We start from the raw sequence: 21,136 nt of genomic DNA, 5'->3' as shown, positions 1-21,136 counted from the left end.
CTGGTTGCTTGTAGTGTATGGAATCCCATCCTCACTATGGGCCTGATTCAGAGGCGAAAGCAAATGCTCACAGTGCCGATTAATCTTAGCCGCCCATATGGTGGGTGTAGTGTGATTTTGAACAGCCAGTGACTGCTTATTGTAGATTTAAGTTTGAACACACCCCACCTAAACTTTCTGCACATGTTACATCTGCCCCACCTGCAGTGGTACATGGTCTTGTGTGTTTTTTGCACTGCTAACAAAGCTGAATCAGCCCCAAGTTCAGCACCTTTGGATTCTTGTTCAAGCTCTGCGCATGTGCATAGTCTATGAGGTGCTTGCACAGGAAGGGGGGGGGGGGGGGTGGAGGTGGCCAAGGGGGCATTCGAATGCACAGCATTTCCTGGGCTTCCCCATGCAAACGCAGATGGGCACTTGTTCCGGACCCAGACACCGCAAGTTCGTCAGCCCACATGATTATCGAGCAGGGTGGAAATCATTCATTGGTTGACAAGCGTTGAATGATTTCGGCCCAGCACACTACCCTACGAATGGATATTTATCCAACACCTCCATTCACAAAGCGGTGGGGATATTCGCTGGGGAGCGGGGGGAGGGGGGGCAGGCATTCGCAGTGTTAGCAGGCTCGCCGAGCAGCGAATAACCGGAGCCAACCAGAATGACCCCCTTAGCTCCCAGTCTATTTTATGAATGCAGCATGTGGCATCATTTAAAGGGCAGCGTTTATATGTTACGCACCTTCTCGTTTTCTATGCGGCACATAGATTGGATCGCTTGCAGGTTCCACAAACTCCCTGCTGTTTTGGACATGAATACAAGTTGGGAGTAGCTCTTTGCTGAAAAACAGATGATATATTTGTGATTATTGAGGAAGCTGTCAGAAATATAGGTAATAACACCTGATGCTTTTTGATTTGTGCCCTTATTCGAGATCACCATACTATGTGGTGGATACAAGGAGAGACCGCCACCAGTTTGCACAGTGTCAAATGCGCGTGAGTGATACAAAGAAAATCCCAAACTGGACTGTGGGGGGGGGGATGCTTATGTGCATGAGCAGTCTGTAAAAATCGCTCTCCTGTGCGAAAGCGAAGTGGAGAGAATCAGCTCCCATCCTCCTTGTACCTCAGAGCCCCCCCCCCCCCCACATCCCTGCTCCCTGTGCCCCTGCTCCCGGCCTCCCTGTACCTCGGCTCCCCCATCCCTGCTCCCTGTGCTCCTGCTCCCAGCCTCCTTGTACCTCAGAGCCCCCCCCCCCACATCCCTGCTCCCTGTGCCCCTGCTCCCGGCCTCCCTGTACCTCGGCTCCCCCATCCCTGCTCCCTGTGCTCCTGCTCCCAGCCTCCTTGTACCTCAGAGCCCCCCCCCCCCACATCCCTGCTCCCTGTGCCCCTGCTCCCGGCCTCCCTGTACCTCGGCTCCCCCATCCGTGCTCTCTGTGCTCCTGCTCCCAGCCTCCTTGTACCTCAGAGCCCCCCCTGCTCCCCCGTCCCTGCTCCCAGCCTCCCTGTACCTCAGCACCCCTGTCCCTGTGCCCCTGCTCCCAGCCTCCCTGTACCTCAGCTCCCCCGTCCCTGCTCCCTGTGCTCCTGCTCCCGGCCTCCCTGTACCTCAGCTCCCCCATTCCTGCTCCCTGTGCCCCTACTCCCAGCCTCCCTGGACCTTGGCTCCCCCATCCCTGCTCCCAGCCTCCCTGTACCTCAGCACCCCTGTCCCTGTGCCCCTGCTCCCAGCCTCCCTGTACCTCAGCTCCCCCGTCCCTGCTCCCTGTGCCCCTGCTCCCAGCCTCCCTGTACCTCTGCACCCCTGTCCCTGCTCCCTGTGCCCCTGCTCCCAGCCTCCCTGTACCTCAGCTCCCCCGTCCCTGCTCCCTGTGCCCCTGCTCCCAGCCTCCCTGTACCTCTGCACCCCTGTCCCTGCTCCCTGTGCCCCTGCTCCCAGCCTCCCTGTACCTCAGCTCCCCCGTCCCTGCTCCCTGTGCCCCTGCTCCCAGCCTCCCTGTACCTCAGCTCCCCCGTCCCTGCTCCCTGTGCCCCTGCTCCCAGCCTCCCTGTACCTCAGCTCCCCCATTCCTGTGCTCTGTGTCCCGGCTCAGATCTCACTGTTCCAAAATATATGTGAATATAAAAGTGTGGATCTTTCCAAACTTCTACATGCCTGGGGGCCCACAGAAAAAGCTGTCTATGCCATCGTTCTGTTCCACCATCCTACGGTAACGGGCGTCCCTTCTGGTTACTTGAAATAGCTTCTCGTTCTTTCTGCTGGGTTCAAGATCATCCAAACTGAAAAGAGAAGGAGAGGGGGGGGGGGGTAGAGAGAGAGAGAGAGGGAGAAAAAGAGAGAAGGAGAGAGAGAGAGAGAGAGAGAGAGAGAGAGAGAAGGAAATAAAGATTAATACAACGTGTGCTGTAAGTTCTGGTTAAGTTAAATTCATCAAATCGTTACATTTATTATACGCCGTGTAGTATAAAATGAAGACAGATAATAAAACAAAATTGACACTTGCAATATTTTTTTCAGATGGTTTTCGACAGATTTCCCCATAAAAGTGCACGTTGTTATATTTTCTAAATTGCATCGGAACAGAGGGGGTGATTCTGGTTGGCTCAGATTACTGAACACCAGAGACGCCGCCTAGCCGAATGCCCGCCCCCAACATACCCCCCCCCCCAGAGACGCCACCTAGCTGAATGCCCGCCCCCAACACCCCCCCCAGAGACGCCGCCTAGCCGAATGCCCGCCCCCAACACACACACACCCCCAGAGACGCCGCCTACCCGATCGCCGCCGATTCCCCTCGGTACCATGCGGGGGGATGTGTAACGAAAACACGTCTCTTCGCATGCCTCCGCTGCGCGACAAATCATTTGATGGTTGCCGACCATGGAATGATTTCTCCTGACTTCGACAAGTCTGAGCACAGCACCGAGCGCAGGTCATGGAAAGAACAACTCCCCCAGTCTGTGGTCACTCAGGGGCGATTCAGACCTGCTCGTAGCTGAGTGCAGGGCTGTTCGCTCCAGGAGGGGCTGGAAGGGTGCGGAGGACACTTGACGTACCCCTGCACACACAAGCATGTCTGTCGATGCCTCCTTGGGGCGGGTGGTTGATGTCACATGACGCGTAGTGAGTTTACCTGCTCACTACGCTAGCGTACAGGTCTGAATCGGACCCTCAGTACAGCCGACAGATCTGAGACGCCAGCACCATTGTATCTGCACATGGGATGGCAGCGTCAGTCTGAGACCACCCTGACGCTGCTGCATAAAGGATCACTCGGGTCCCTATGACCTGCGCCGGTATTTAGAACACAAAGCCATTGAAACTATGAAGTGAAAACCAATGAAGAGCGAGGGCGAATGTTCTACCTGTTCTTGTCGCCATGCGGATAGACAGACAAGGCCTTCCTGTAGCCAGTGTTACTCTGTATATTCTTCCAGGCCGTTAATTTCCTCCCAATTTCTGTATCTCTCGGCTCAAACCCTTGCTGTAGACAGAGAATTGTAAATGGCAAATGTGATAGGAGTTGGGAGAATGAGAGCGTGTTAGTGATGGAATACATGGAGGTGATTATCGGATCTGCATCTTCTGCCTGGTGTAAAACGCACCTTTGACTTCTGCAGCGGTGACAGGACCTTATTCAGATCTGTTCGCAATGGCAGCTTGTTCACACGGGGATCGATGTTTCTTCTATGTGCATGTCTGCGCATGTGCATGCTTTTGTTGCGTGTGGCCACGACAAACAGATTGTTCACTGGGCGCATGCAAGCAGATGAGGGGCGTGGGGTGTCGGGCTGCCCCATTACTTTATGGGAATGCCCATTGTTTCGTGGGCGTTCCCATGAGAGCGCTGGGCATTTTCATGCTAATGAGGCATGACGGACAGGTGGGGGGGCAGCCTACTTCCCCTCCCCGCTCTGTACCTTACAGATGCGTGAGGCTTCGCCATCGTTCGATGGTCGGCGAGCCACGGTTTGAGTTAGGGAACAGAAAGAAGCCGCAGGGAGCCAAGTCGGGCGAGTACGGTGGATGCGGCAACATTTCAATTCACTGTGCGAGCGCCTTGGGCGAGTATCACATTTGCCGCAGCGTTTGCCTGGGAAGGGGAGAGAGGGGGCGGGTGGGGGGCAAAATATCTACCCGGAGCAGGGGAATGCCCACTGACTGTCTGTAAATACCCTGTTTGTTGTATCACTGTCTCTTATTGTAAAGCGCAACGGAATCTGCTGCTATATAAGACACTGTACATAAAATAAATAATGGGGACAGGGATGGGGCGATGCCTGCTCGGGGATCAGCCTAGACTGCCTTTTTTTATGTGAACAGGTGGATCAGTCATTCGCCGACCATCAAATGATGTTTTTCCCCTACACACGCATGCGAATGGATGAGTGAGCGTTCACAACCATTTGCACACAAATGCTCCCATTCGCTTGGGGAAGGGGGCGTGAGTTTGCTCGCCCAGCGGGCAGCATCTATCCGCTCGGTAAGCAGCGAATGTACGCTGCTTACACAGCCAGAGTGAATCACCACCTTGATGTATACTACTGAATGCATATCAGCTACTAATCATTCTTTCTTGTCAGTATGAAACTAATAAGACATAGGAGCAGCCTGCAAACTATACATTCCATTGATTTATTGTGTATGATCTCAACAGGAGCCCATACTGGCGTTTTGACGCATGACCTGACATTTCAAAGTTACGTCTGGTTCTCCCTGAAATCTGCTTTGAATCCAGGGGGGAAGCTTACCATCAAAGGGTTGGAGAAGTCTGGCATTTGCCCAATCAGGATCCCTGCCAACGTACACACCACCATCAGGACCAAACAGATTGCTAAGATGGGTAGTGGCCAGTCAGTAATCAGCTGGGAGTAACTGTAAGTAAATCACAATAACACAATGATGACTTCTGTAAAGCAGCAGCCTGATTGTAATGGTTCCCTTGAGCTAATTACATATGCATTCAATTTACATTTATTATAAATAGTGTGGTGAGAATATTGTGTGCAGCTAGTACTACATAAGGGCTTATACAGTAGGGAGCAAATCAAAACAGGAGCAAGTAACTGTGGGGGTGATTCAGTTTGGTTTGCAAAAGCAAACTCCTTTAATGGACAAAACCATGCTGCACCGCAGGTACATGTGCAGAGAGAGTTACATTTGGTGAGTTATTTTGTTTCTGTGCAGGGTAAATACTGGCTGCATTATTTTTACACTACAATATAGATTTCAGTTTGAACAAACCCCACCCAGATCTAATGCTGGGTACACACCAGAGCAATTTGGCCTCAATCGAGTCAATTTCGCTGCAATTCCGAACGATTGTATGTTGATTTGGCATTTTTTAGATTTAGATTCCAATCCGATGCGCATCCCTGCCGGTCGTTTAGGTTGCTTTGGGGATCCTATTTGCCGCAGTCAGGATCCCTAAATCCGACTCCAACCGGGTGTCCATCACATGCACATCGTTTGTGTATTTTGCGTGCGACCCAGCTTATTTGACTGACATCTCCTAAACACCCCCCCCCACCGCCATGTTTTTCATCATCGTGAACAGTGCTGGCTCAGCAGTGGGGCTGTCTTCTGCTCTCCTGGATCCCAATCCAATTCCAAACTGGTGTGTTTTGTGTCTCCACAATGCTCCTATGCATGCTTTCCTGTGCCCTTTGTAATGGCGGCCAAAATAAAGCAATGCAAAATAGCGATGTGCAGCGTTCAGCAGGTATACACCAAGCTGCCTCACTAGTCACAAAGCAGAAATACACTGGTTAAAAACGACTGCTGCTATTTATCTCCCAGCTAGTCCAGACCCTTATTTAGATTTCAAAGGCCAATCTGATGACGGTCGCAAAACACATGAAGCACCGATCTGACCATCGCGGTCGCATCCAGTTCGGATTGAGATCGTATCGCACAAAAACACAGTTCTTACAAATCGCTCCTGGGAAGTTAAAGGGAAACCGTTTCTCGATCGTCTAACGATTGTGGTCGTTCTGGTGTGTACCCTACATAATTCTCTCTGCACATGTTTCATCTGCCCCACCTGCGGTGCACATGGTTTTGTCCATTAAAGAAGGAGTTTGCTTTGGCAAACCAACCTGAATCACCCCCTGTGTACCTTGGTAAAATCATGCACTGCAGAGAGATTGATATGAGACGGGAGTGCCCAAACAGCTAAACTGCAGCGTAGAAATAAAACTGTCCACATTGCATGGGTTACATGCAAAAGCAGCCAGTATTTACCCTGCGTGCAATACATAAATGAATCAAATATGTGCACCCTTGCAAGCAGCATGGTTTGTTCAGGGGCAAAATAACTTTATTTTTTTGCTTTGTTCCGAACGCAGACCCAGACCTTTAGGGACTGATACAGAGGTGGACACAGTTGCAGCCAAGATTGCTTCTTTTTCTGCAGCCAGCTCCCTGAAGTGGGGGGTGATGAGCCACCGGAATGACATGAAAGGGGCTGGGTGGGGTCGTTGTCGGGAACTGCACATGTGCAGAAACGCACTTGCGCACACTCAGACCTCCAAACATCGTAACAGGGCGGAATTCGCCACCGTTCCGAGTGAACAAGAATCAGGCCCCATATCTCCTGAGTCCCACCAGTAGTGCTCTGACAATGCTGAAGCCACTGAGCAGGTCTGAGCTGCATTTGTCCAATTAAGTTCAGGGAAACGCCCAGGCGTGGTCTTTGTTTTATAGAACCGTGTGACACATCTCTAGACTCTGTGGATAGATGTCTCCAGGCAGTTGTATCAGGATCAGAGAATATGACCGCAGTTATTGCTGTGTGTGCTTTAACTCATTGGAGGGGTTCTGCAGAGGAGATGCGGTCATTTGGTCTACAGCATGATGGTCGACAGTCATTAGGTTGACATGGGAGAAGGTCGACATGTGTCTAGGTCAATTTGGGAAAAAGTCAACATCGTTCTAGTTCGACAGGTCGTTAGTTTGAAAGTGTCTAGGTCGACAGTCAAAAGGTTGACATGGGGTTTTTCACCTTTTTTTTTTTTGAGCCGACATGTGCCGACAGGTGGAATTTCATGCCCTACCATTCACTAGGGTGTGGTGGGAGAATAAAATAGTGTGCCCGCTGCATCGCGAGCAATGAAAGGGGATGCAGTGCACTTTAAACTGTGTCCATGTCGACTGTGTTGACATTCAGGTAAAAAAACAGTGAAAAACCTCATGTCGACCTTTTGACTGTCAACCTAGACATTGTTGAACTAATGACCTGTCGAACTAATGACCTTTCGACCTATAACCATGTCGATCTTTTCACACGTCGACCTTTTCCCATGTCGACCTAATGACTATCGACCACCATGCTGCAGACCAAATGATCCCAAGCCCTGCAGAGAACTGCTGTTCTATATACATCCTGCAAGATGAGGAGTCTTCCGCATTCTTGTTGGTGTAATGATGGTGCCTGTGGCTGCGGTATAAATCAGCCGGAGACCATGGCAACATGGTACCAAACTTACAGTAGAAGAAACAGGTCTTAGGAGACGTCGCTAGAACTATTTAGACCGACATGCAATGTCGACAGGGCTTAGATCGACAACTGAAATCGGTTGACCTGGCTAAGGTCGACAGGGATGGAAGATTGACACAAGCATTAGGTTGACAATGGCAAGGTCGAAAGTCAAAGGTTGATGTGAGTTTTTCACGTTTCTTTTAGCTGACATGTGCCAACAGGCGGCATTTCATGCCGTACCATCATACTTGCCTACCTGACCCTCTCCATGCGGGAGAAAATGCTCTGCTCCAGGACTTCCCTGGTAATGTAGGATTGCCAGCACCTGTGGGGAGCTAGGTGAAGGTGTCACCACAGGTGCTGGCAATCATACATTACAAGGGAAGTCCAGGAGCAGAGCATTTTCTCCCGCATGGAGAGGGTCAGGTAGGCAAGTATGTGTCCAGGCTTCAGCACAGATGGTTTAATCAGAATCCCTCAGATACTAATTAAGTCACCTGTGCTCAAGCCTGGATATCTACAAAGCCTGCACTGTTGGTGTGCCTTGAGGACCGTGGTTGGGAATGCAGCTAGGTATCCTCATGGGGGAGTTAGTAATCTTCAGCCCTTTGGACCGTCTCAGTTATTTTGATGCATTGTAACAGAAAGAATGACAGCTATAGAAAGGAAACGTCATACTGTACCTGTTTGGCATCCGGAATGCTTTATCGTGCCTACAAAATAATAACAGATGAAAATTAGTGAATATGGTTCATCCCTGATATCAACAAAGAGAAAGAAAGCAGAATTGAGAGAATAGTGAGCCTTAAGGGCCCGTACACACCGGGCGACAGTGAGCCTTAAGGGCCCGTACACACCGGCGACAGTGAGCCTTAAGGGCCCGTACACACCGGGGACAGTGAGCCTTAAGGGCCCCGTACACACCGGGCGACAGTGAGCCTTAAGGGCCCGTACACACCGGGCGACAGTGAGCCTTAAGGGCCCGTACACACCGGCGACAGTGAGCTTTAAGGGCCCGTACACACCGGGCGACAGTGAGCCTTAAGGGCCCGTACACACCGGGCGACAGTGAGCCTTAAGCGCCCGTACACACCGGCGACAGTGAGCCTTAAGGGCCCGTACACACCGGGCGACAGTGAGCCTTAAGGGCCCGTACACACCGGGCGACAGTGAGCCTTAAGGGCCCGTACACACCGGGCGACAGTGAGCCTTAAGGGCCCTGTACACACCGGACGACAGTAAGCTGAAAGCCGCTCAAAACAGCAGGTTTGAGCGGCTTTCAGCCCAAAGCCGCCCAGTGTGTGTGGCCTGGCGGTGAGGGCTGCTGCGCGCTGCTGCATCATCGCCGGGAACGTCACTCATCTGCTGGTTATACCAGCAGATAAGCGGCTTTGAGGACGGCTTTGCATAGTGTTGCGCTATACAAAGCCGCCCCCCCTGTTGCAGGGTATGCTGGGATGTGTAGTTCAATAACAGCTAGCGGGCTGAAGCTTCCTCATCCCTGAGTTGCAGTGTCGGATTGGGGCAGAAGAGCCCACTGGGGTAATGCAGTGGTAGGATCCTTAGGGTCACACCCCTAAGGATCCTACCACTGCATTACCCCAGTGGGCTCTTCTGCCCCAGCCTCCAGAGGGGATGTGGCCATTGGCCAATCTACACAGAGGTTTGGCTAACCATTTGAGCATGCATGGTCTGGGCCCCTTGATAAATATAGTCCATGAATTAGATTAATAATAGCACTGCAGAAAAGACACCATAGTCCTGTTCAGGATAATTTACATTTATTGTGCACAGTCTGGAACCTGAACACCAGTGAAGGGGATGGGCCCTCAAGCAATGTGGCCCACCAGGAGAATTTTCTCTCTCTATATATATCTATATATATCTATCTCTCCCCCCCCCCTCACCTCCAGTACAGAGTGTGCTATACACATGGGTCCCTATACACATGGGCCCCTGGGTTTACAGAGTACCTGCTCACGTTCTGGTATACCCTGGGAGGAAGCAGCCAGGTCAACTGAAGAGGACATGGGCCTCTGGAAAATGGCCGGACTGGGCACAATAACTTAGCCCTGCCCCTCCCTATGCCATGTCCACAATACTGGCATTGCAAAGTGGAGTAGGGGCTACATTGATATGATCCATTCGGAGGTGGGTGTTTGTGAGGCCGGTTCCAGGACACTTGTCCACCTTTATAAGAGGCCGGGAGGGCCATCAATGTCCAGTAGCCTCCTGGCCATTCTGGGATAGTAATCAGGTATGGTCCAATGGGTACCTTGGCACAGCACACATTGCACCTCTAGCATACTGAAGTGCTTGCTGACAAACGGGTCTCTATGCGACCCATGCCATCTTTACGGTGATAACTTCAGAAAGATGGTGCTAGGCATTGAAAGCAAAGACTCTGGAAATGTGCCGCAGCCTTTGTTGTCTTCAGCACAAACACTATCCTCCTGAATATCACCGGGAAGATGGCACCAGCCATAGAAGTTAGGGGAAGTTAGGGGGGACTGCTGCATGGTGCAGGGGATGGAGCATTGCACACACCCCAAATATAAAACCAATTCAGGAGACGCAACCTGGTTTATTGTGATACAACATCATGGGTGTGTACACAATGCTACACTATCACAACAGTATCTGCAAAATAGTTCTATAGGTCTGTACCCATCTTATCTAGGTACCATGAAATCATTGATGGTTTATGGCCGATGTTGAATACTTTTGCCATTGATGTGGGAGAATAAGATGGTTTCCCACCTTTCCGGGGAGCCGGGGGGGGGGGTAGATTTGATATATATACAAAAAAATCTATGATAATAGGTGTGGACACATCAACTAATGCATAAGTGGCATACAGAAATGTCATTTTAAATCTTACCTTACGGTCACGACATGATGTTGCATTGTTTGTGTTGCCCTCTGGCTGTTTCCCCACGGCTTCCACAGGCTGTCTGTGGTCTGATGTGAGGTGTCTGTAGAAAGATTGGCACTGGACTGTTGGGAACAAAGTGTCCTGAGATCTTCATGGCCAGGTAGCTGTGGCGCTGTGTAGCTTGACTTGCCCTCTTGGTGACTGCAATGACAACACTTTGGTTGCTGATCACTCCCATGCGGAGGCAGCTGCCCATTTGATCTGTTCATGGCAGGAGTGTGGAAATAGTTTGTTGTAGATGGACGGTCCCTCACACAGCTGGGTGGCTCCTTTAGGAAACAATGAGGGAGCTCTTGTGCATTCCTAGTGTTAGACGTTCCATGCGCCATGTTCTCATTGCCACGATCCTGACAGCCTTCTCCGTCCATTAGATTACTGCAAATTGAGAAACACATAAACTAAAATTAACTTTTTCATTCCTACATGGGTAGGAGACACGGGGTCGTCATGCATTGGGTCAAGCAACCAAGGTCCTGAATGTGGACATAGTCAACATAGACACCGTCAAAGTGTTGGGTTTGCCATGCTTCGGGCACACTATTATATTCTCCCTCCACACCCTAGTGGATGGAAGGGCATGAAATATCTCCTGTTGGCGAATTGCCACATTTGACTACCAAGGAGGCGGAGCTTGGTGACGCCAGCGTCGTGTCCGCCAAATGACACATACTATCTGGTCTCCTCTCTGAGCTTCTCCGAGAGAAACAGTAGGCAAGTATGGCATAAGTATAAATCAGGGTTGCCTACCCTCCCGAAATGGCCGGGAGGCGCAAAAAAACAGGTCCCCTTCCTGGCCCCCCGGAAAGGTGGACAACCCTCCCGTACCTCCAGAATCTTCCTGGTCATGTCGGTAAATTACCACGATGTGTGGCTTTTTTTGAGGGAGGGGCTAAATATGCAAATTGGGTACTTTAGCTCCACCCCCTCCTTGAAGACCCGCACATTGCAGGATTTGTTGTACTCCTATTCTCCTCTGAGAGGAGACTTTAAAAGTAGGAAACCCTGGCATGCATACAGGGCGGATCAAAAACGGTATTTTATTTCCCACTATATTGACATACACAGTGGGAGCATATTCTTGTCTCAATACCCAGAAGCAAAGGCAGCTTAGTAAATAAAATATGCTGTGCTTTGGGACAAGTCGTTTCACGTCTGCGTCCTGCTCTTATTAACATCAATATTAATTGAAGCTGAATTTCACCACTCACTGTAATTAAAAATGTCTTCGTATTTAACCATTGGGAAATGAACGCTGCCCCTAGTAGGATGCTGCACTGGTTTCATTTGCTAATCCGCTGGCTTCCCGGCATTATATGCTGTGATGATACTGTAGCTCTGTACTGGGGAATTTGCATCTGTCTGTTAATGATCTGAATACATAGATTGGATGGGAAGTAAGTAGATCCAGAACACAGTGTAATCTTTTCCCGCTACTCTCTCCATTAGAACAACAGGCCTATACATAGAGCAAGCAGAGGAATCTCAGAAGTGTTAGCTCTGTAAGGAACATCTGCTTCTCTCTAGAGAACGTACAATAGTTTAAGCCAAGAGGAGGCAAATATTCATTTTATCTAGTGGCACACATTAATGATATGTACGTTTCCAAAAAGAAGCAAATGAATTAGTCCCCGTCGGCGTCAACACTGGTTGTAGTTCATTAGGTAGACAGTGTCGATCTAAGACCGCCTTTACCATGGAAACCTGACACTACTGTTGCTTTCTTATTATGGGATAAGTTTCTCAGTCTATTTTGAAAATGTAGAAAAGACAAAGAAAAGGTAGCGCTTGGACCAATGAGGATTACAATAAAAATATTATCATTTATTGGTGCACATAATTAAACACATTAAAAATTGAAAACTTAAAAACAAAATCAAAGTTCACTGCCCACAAAAAGCCACTACTGTCAATAGGTTTTCCAGGGGGAGGGGAAACCAAAAAAATGGGGATCCGCTCCTATTGTGCCGCCAGATGAAAGACCAGGGGACCAGTTGGTGAAAACAGGGGACCAGTTGGTGAAAGCGGGGGATATTTGCTTCCCTTATCCAGGTTATAATTTAGAAGAGGTATAGTTACCAGTGCAGTCCTTATAATGCGTAGCTTGGGAGATCTTTAATCCTTTTGTGGATAGCGTGTCGGCTTTGTCTTCCCTTGATGCTGGAATTTGAAAAGGACCAAATGTAGCACTGTGGAAAGCTGGTTCGGTCCACTGGTGAGGGCGGCTGGTTGGATCCCAAACGAGTAAAGTGCAAGTGCGTGAAGTGGCAGTTAGGGGCAGGAGAGTAGAGCAGCTCCTGACGCGTTTCGCTGTCACACAGGGACAGCTTTTTCAAAGGTACCTTTGAAAAAGCTGTCCCTGTGTGACAGCGAAACGCGTCAGGAGCTGCTCTACTCTCCTGCCCCTAACTGCCACTTCACGCACTTGCACTTTACTCGTTTGGGATCCAACCAGCCGCCCTCACCAGTGGACCGAACCAGCTTTCCACAGTGCTACATTTGGTCCTTTTCAAATTCCAGCATCAAGGGAAGACAAAGCCGACACGCTATCCACAAAAGGATTAAAGATCTCCCAAGCTACGCATTATAAGGACTGCACTGGTAACTATACCTCTTCTAAATTATAACCTGGATAAGGGAAGCAAATATCCCCCGCTTTCACCAACTGGTCCCCTGTTTTCACCAACTGGTCCCCTGGTCTTTCATCTGGCGGCACAATAGGAGCGGATCCCCATTTTTTTGGTTTCCCCTCCCCCTGGAAAACCTATTGACAGTAGTGGCTTTTTGTGGGCAGTGAACTTTGATTTTGTTTTTAAGTTTTCAATTTTTAATGTGTTTAATTATGTGCACCAATAAATGATAATATTTTTATTGTAATCCTCATTGGTCCAAGCGCTACCTTTTCTTTGTCTTTTCTCTATATATCTTTTTTGGGACCCACTCAGTCCCAGTGGTAGCAGCTTTACAAAGCATCCTCTGTCAGCGCTCATACAGCTACCTGGTAGCTTCTTGTCTGTTATTTTGAAAATGTGTGTATCTAGATCTGACTGCATTCAGTGGTGTAGCTAGGTGCCACCACGGTGCCCAGAGCAAGGGCATGTTTTGCGCTCCCCCCCCCCGATTTGTAGTAGGCGGGGCTCTTGCGCGGAGGAAAGGGGGCGTGGCCTAACTTTATACCAGACACCGTAATGCCCATTGCACATTTTAGCAAATTTGGAAATACCCATTACACATAAAGCCACATGCCATAATGCCAATTACACCTAAGGCCACACATGATGCCCATTACATACTATATAACAAACTTTAATGCCCATTACATACTATATAACACACCGTAATGCCCATTACATACTATAAAACACACCGTAATGCCCATTACATACTATATAACACACCGTGATGCCCATTACATGCTATATAACACACCATAATGCCCATTACATACTATATAACACACCGTAATGCCCATTTACATACTATATAACACACCGTACTGCCCATCACATACTATATAACACACCGTAATGCCCATTACATACTATATAACACACCGTAATGCCCATTTACATACTATATAACACACCGTACTGCCCATCACATACTATATAACACACCATGATGCCCATTACATACTATATAACACACCGTAATGCCCATTACATACATATAACACACCGTAATGCACATTACATACTATATAACACACCGTAATGCCCATTACATACTATAAAACACACCGTAATGCCCATTACATACTATATAACACACCGCAGTGCCCAGTACATACTATATAACACACCGTAATGCCCATTACATACTATATAACACACCGTAATGCCCATTACATACTATATAACACACCGTAATGCCCATTACATACTATATAACACACCGTAATGCCCATTACATACTATATAACACACCGTAATGCCCATTACATACTATGTATAACACACCGTAATGCCCATTACATACTATATAACACACCGTAATGCCCATTACATACTATGTATAACACACCGTAATGCCCATTACATACTATATAACACACCGTAATGCCCATTACATACTATATAACACACCATGATGCCCATTACATACTATATAACACACCGTAATGCCCATTACATACATATAACACACCGTAATGCACATTACATACTATATAACACACCGTAATGCCCATTACATACTATAAAACACACCGTAATGCCCATTACATACTATATAACACACCGTGATGCCCATTACATGCTATATAACACACCATAATGCCCATTACATACTATATAACACACCGTAATGCCCATTTACATACTATATAACACACCGTACTGCCCATCACATACTATATAACACACCGTAATGCCCATTACATACTATATAACACACCGTAATGCCCATTACATACTATATAACACTCCGCAATGCCCATGACATACTATATAACACACCGTGATGCCCATTACATACTATATAACACCGTAATGCCCATTACATACTATATAACACACCGTAATGCCCATTACACACTATATAACACACCGTAATGCCCATCACATACTATATAACACACCGTAATGCCCATTACATACTATATAACACCGTAATGCCCATTACATACTATATAACACACCGTAATGCCCATTACATACTATATAACACACCGTAATGCCCATTTACATACTGTATAACACACCGTAATGCCCATGACATACTATATAACACACCGTAATGCACATTACATATTATATAACACAGCGTAATGCCCATTACATACTATATAACACACCGTAATGCCCATTACATACTATATAACACACTGTGATGCAGATTACATACTATATAACACAGCGTAATGCCCATTACATACTATATAACACTCCGCAATGCCCATTACATACTATATAACACACCGTAATGCCCATTACATACTATATAACACACCGTAATGCCCATGACATACTATATAACACACCGTAATGCCCATTACATACTATATATCACACCATAATGCCCATTACATACTATATAACACACCGTAATGCCCATTACATACTATATAACACACCGTAATGCCCATTACATACTATATAACACACCGTAATGCCCATTACATACTATATAACACACCGTACTGCCCATCACATACTATATAACACACCGTAATGCCCATTACATACTATATAACACACCGTGATGCCCATTACATGCTATATAACACACCATAATGCCCATTACATACTATATAACACACCGTAATGCCCATTACATACTATATAACACACCGTAATGCCCATTACATACTATATAACACACCGTAATGCCCATCACATACTATATAACACACCGTAATGCCCATTTACATACTATATAACACACCGTACTGCCCATCACATACTATATAACACACCGTAATGCCCATTACATACTATATAACACACCGTAATGCCCATTACATACTATATAACACTCCGCAATGCCCATGACATACTATATAACACACCGTAATGCCCATTACATACTATATAACACACCGTAATGCCCATTACATACTATATAACACACCGTAATGCCCATTACATACTATATAACACACCGTAATGCCCATTACATACTATATAACACACCGTAATGCCCATTACATACTATATAACACCGTAATGCCCATTACATACTATATAACACACCGTAATGCCCATTACATACTATATGACACACCGTAATGCCCATTAATACTATATAACACACCGTAATGCCCATTACATACTATATAACACACCGTAATGCCCATTACATACTATATAACACACCGTAATGCCCATTACATACTATATAACACACCGTAATCCCCATAACATGCTATATAACACACCATAATGCCCATTACATACTATATAACACGTAATGCCCATTACATACTATATAACACACCGTAATGCCCATTACATACTATATAACACACCGTGATGCCCATTACATGCTATATAACACACCATAATGCCCATTACATACTATATAACACACCGTAATGCCCATTACATACTATATAACACACCATAATGCCCATTACATGCTATATAACACCGTAATCCCCATTACATACTATATAACACACCGTAATGCCCATTACATACTATATAACACACCGTAATGCCCATTACATACTATATAACACACCGTAATGCCCATTACATACTATATAACACACCGTAATGCCCATTACATACTATATAACACACCGTAATGCACATTACATACTATATAACACACCGTAATGCCCATTACATACTATATAACACACCGTAATGCCCATTACATACTATATAACACACCGTAATGCCCATTACATACTATATAACACACCGTAATGCCCATTACATACTATATAACACACCGTAATGCCCATTACATACTATATAACACACCGTAATGCCCATTACATACTATATAACACACCGTAATGCCCATTACATGCTATATAACACACCGTAATGCCCATTAATACTATATAACACACCGTAATGGCCATTACATACTATATAACACACCGTAATGCCCATTACATACTATATAGCACACCGTAATGCCCATTACATACTATATAACACACCGTAATGCCCATTACATACTATATAACACACCGTAATGCCCATTACATACTATATAACACACCGTAATGCCCATTACATACTATATAACACACCGTAATGCCCATTACATACTATATAACACACCGTAATGCCCATTACATACTATATAGCACACCGTAATGCCCATTACATACTATATAACACACCGTAATGCCCATTACATACTATATAACACACCGTAATGCCCATTACATACTATATAACACACCGTAATGCCCATTACATACTATATAACACACCGTAATGCCCATTACATACTATATAACACACCGTAATGCACATTACATACTATATAACACACCGTAATGCCCATTACATACTATATAACACACCATAATGCCCATTACATACTATATAACACACCGTAATGCCCATTACATACTATATAACACACCGTAAAGCCCATTACATACTATATGACACACCGTAATGCCCATTACATACTATATAACACACCGTGATGCCCATTACATACTATATAACACACCGTGATGCCCATTACACACTATATAACAAACTTTAATGCCCATTACATACTATATAACAAACTTTAATGCCCATTACATACTATATAACAGTTTAGATGAAACAGAAAGACAAAAAAACAACCCACGCTGTTCTCAATTTCCTATGTGCAATCAAAATCGCCAAATTTCATCTGTATGTCAATCTGATATTGTTAATGCTAAATTGGCAACATCACTAAATTGTATAGTTAATCTCTCTGGCAGATTGTTTAGGGCATAAGAGCCTGAATGCTAATTCATTCAATACCTATCTAACAATGACACCCTGCTCAAGGCTGGCAATGATTTATAGCCACCAACACGCGGGGAAGCAGAGGTAATTAATAATGTGTGCAAAATACAACAATATGAGAAGCAAAAAAAGGGAGTAAATCTCCTATAATGCACCCGGGTGGATGACTTAATTGCAAGGCAGCGCGGACCGCTCGTCAGCTCCGTACGAGCTGCGGAGGGTGTTACCTTCTCGGAGCTGTGGATATCTCAGGCCTGAATCTCCACTGTGCTGTGCTTTCTCCGTTCGTCTCGTGCTGCTCCCCGGTGTTGTGAGCGGTAGCTGGATACGCGTTTCGCCAGTCGGCTTCCTCAGTCCGCCACTTCAATTCAAGTCTACCGCAGGACCGTTAGCCAATAGGCGCTCGCAGTCCAGCAGCAACCAATGCTGCTTCTGATTGGCTGCTGGTCCGCAAGCGCCTATTGGCTAGCGGTCCAGCGGGAGACTTGAATTGAAAATAGTGGCAGACAGCCGGGCACAGGGGGGAGCGGGGGAGATGGGCAGGCGGGGGAGCAAGCAAGCTGGCGGTGCACGGCTCCGGCGCCCTGTGATCTCATGTTCCGCCAGCTACGCCCTCGCTACGCCCCTGACTGAATTAAGGAAACCCATGTCTGTATAAAGAATCATATATCGCATACACCTGACATCAAAGCATTTGAACTGCAGGTTAGAAAACTGAAGTCTACAGCCATGTTTAACCCTTTGAGTGTCAACGTTGCTGTAAAAATGGCAGCATCGCTCAGAGACTGTTCTCTTAGTATAAATAAATACACAACAGCCGAGTCAATGAATTGAAGTTTAGTTAAAGATTGCATCCAAAAAATGGAACGGCGCTGGCATATTTTGAGGATCTCTCACAGCAACGTTGGCACTGGATGGGTTAAAGCTTGCCTGGCAGCAAATTCATTTGCTTGGCTCATTTACTTGAAAAGTGTAATTAGGATCCTTCCTCTGCACGGGTAAAAATAGCTCTAATGAGGACGATCGTTAGCACTGAAATAGACCCTTCATTCCTGAATTGATTTGTATAACTGTTTTGGGGATCTTTATCATTTAATCATGTACGAAAGGATATGGGAAATGTTTTCCCAAAGTAAGGGTAACATACTAGGATCCGTCAGGTCGCGATGACGCTGTCGGCTTCAAGATTGTCGGATTGTGACTGCCGGAATGTCATAACACACCCGAATGCTGTTATGTGTTTTAAACAAGCCCCGTTGGGTTACAACAATTAGAATATTTGATGTTTCAAGTTACACAGAACTTTAAGGAAATCTTCACAGAATCCCTTTTCTTATTATCAAAGGTAACAAAGTGATTTAATAAATCCCTGACAATATAAAACTTATGGTAACAATAATATTTATTAAAATGATACTTTTTTTTTTACAAAGGAAGCATAAATAAAGCTACACGGCACTGCCATTTTTTTCCCTTAGGCTCCATGAATAGTCTCAAAGCCCTCACTGTAAAAAAACAGGATGTGTGTATGAATAGGAAGATCAAAAGCCACTGTCACGGACACCGCAGCTTCTCATTGGTCCAATCGCTCACACCCCTCCGCAGCTACTCATTGCTCCAAGCACTCGCGCCCCTCTACTGAAGCCCTTTTAAACTGCAAAAGAATATTTTCACCAGTTTAGGCCTTAATATAGTTTAAAGCGCTGAATTGGTCACAGCAGGAAGGATATTGGCATCGCTTTTGAAATAAAAAAAACTAACATTTTCATGCAATCTACAACCACCATCAATGATAATGAAATCTAAACCAATGATGTCTTATATCAGAGGTGGGGAATCTTTTTTGTGCCAAGGGCCGTTTGTATGGGGGAAAAATCCTTTGGGGGCCATATGTAAAAATTTCTCTTACAATTTGTCTTGCTGCAGCCGTCCCACGCTCCGGCGGCTGCCGCTGAATAGGACTGACAGTCTCCGGCTGCTGTTGCTTAAGAGGAATCTCGCGAGAACTACCGACCTCTCGCGAGAATTCCTCTGTACTTGACTCCCGGCAAAGCCACCAGGCAGGTGGACGGGCCACTCGGACCGCATATGGCCCCCGGGCCTGAGGTTCCCCACCCCTGTCTTATAGCCTATAAAGCATTTACATATACGCACGCGCACATTTGATTGATCATTATTTTTGAATTACAAAAGTTATTGTTAGGAGCCAGCGCTGATTGACACTGTGATTTTACAATAGCCTATGTCAGAGCCAGTGCATGGGGCATTTTGCAGCCCCAATGAAAACAATAAAATGTGGAATATTTTTATTATAACTGACTTTTATTTGCGAAGGCCTAAAAAAAATCATTCAATGGTCAACGACTATCGAATGCTTTTTCGGCCGTACACTTGCTCGCGAATGGATGTGTGAGAATATTTGTGTGCCACCACGTATATTCACGGGGCAGTGGGGGGGCGGACGTGCATTCGCCTAACGAACGACTGCTGCTTTGCAAGCCACGGTGAATTCAGGGCTGAATTAACAATGGGCCTGATGGAGCTACAGCTCCAGACCCACTCTCCAAATAGCCCCCCGGGAACCGGAGATACCACCATGCAAAGCTGGAACGTTTTCCCCATAGGATAACATGGGACCCGCTAATTCCGACACTCACACATTTCCAACGGCTGCCAGTTCCCCCTCCGGCATCACAGAAGCTTGAGGTTGAACCCAAATAGCTGGGCCTTCAATATGATATCAGGCTGGTCCATATGGGCTCATTGGTTCTAGAGATATTGAGAGTAAACCGATTTTTATCATTTCTGAAATGTAATTTCATGGCTGTTCATGTTGTTTGAGGGCAGATTTCTCTGGAACCAAACAGCCCAGTTACAAAAATAAATTGAAGCCCACTCAAAAATTCTTCAATAGGATACTGATCTCATGTAAATGGGTCAGTTGGTTCCAAAGATATAGCTGGTTGGTTAAGGGGGGGGGGGGTTCTCTCCCCCTCACACCAGAAAATACAGGGACTAGGCTGGTGATCCTGGGACCATATTCCCGGGTAAGTCCCTGCATTTTCTGGTGTGAAAGGGGTATTATTTCAAATAGCCGGGACCTGCAGTGCTCTGAATACAGCCGGGCAGCCCCCTGCTCTCTGCCCGGCTGTCAATGGTTGTCACTTCTGCCCGGCGGCTGTCCCCCAGTTACTGCGACCATGTATTCTTCCTTGGCAATGAGCATGTAATCACACATGGCAACGAGCATGTAACCCCTGGCAATAAGCATGGAACCACTGGCAATGAGCACTTAGGTAAGCA

General features: G+C 46.5%; 1 protein-coding gene and 1 long non-coding RNA gene across 2 annotated transcripts in view; one reads left to right on the top strand and one right to left on the bottom strand.

Moving 5' to 3' along the window:
- LOC146050092 (uncharacterized) overlaps nt 1-21,136 on the top strand; it is a 70,981-nt gene that overhangs the window by 10,566 nt on the left and 39,279 nt on the right. The window contains exon 2 of the long non-coding RNA XR_014466260.1: nt 4,664-4,883. This is a non-coding gene — a long non-coding RNA (uncharacterized LOC146050092). The remainder of the gene's footprint in view (nt 1-4,663; nt 4,884-21,136) is intronic.
- DISP2 (dispatched RND transporter family member 2) overlaps nt 1-21,136 on the bottom strand; it is a 31,714-nt gene that overhangs the window by 7,692 nt on the left and 2,886 nt on the right. Inside the window, exons 2-7 of the mRNA XM_083166908.1 lie at nt 10,368-10,796; nt 8,170-8,199; nt 4,758-4,881; nt 3,372-3,490; nt 2,161-2,285; nt 742-839 (exon numbers count right to left, since the gene is read on the bottom strand). Coding sequence (XP_083023034.1) covers nt 742-839; nt 2,161-2,285; nt 3,372-3,490; nt 4,758-4,881; nt 8,170-8,199; nt 10,368-10,796 — 925 coding nt within the window. The remainder of the gene's footprint in view (nt 1-741; nt 840-2,160; nt 2,286-3,371; nt 3,491-4,757; nt 4,882-8,169; nt 8,200-10,367; nt 10,797-21,136) is intronic.

The sequence above is a fragment of the Crinia signifera genome, chromosome 12, assembly GCF_055691185.1.
Source record: "Crinia signifera chromosome 12, ASM5569118v1, whole genome shotgun sequence".
In the NCBI taxonomy this organism is placed as follows: Eukaryota; Metazoa; Chordata; class Amphibia; order Anura; family Myobatrachidae; genus Crinia; species Crinia signifera.
This window is presented reverse-complemented; position numbering and strand designations above follow the sequence as displayed.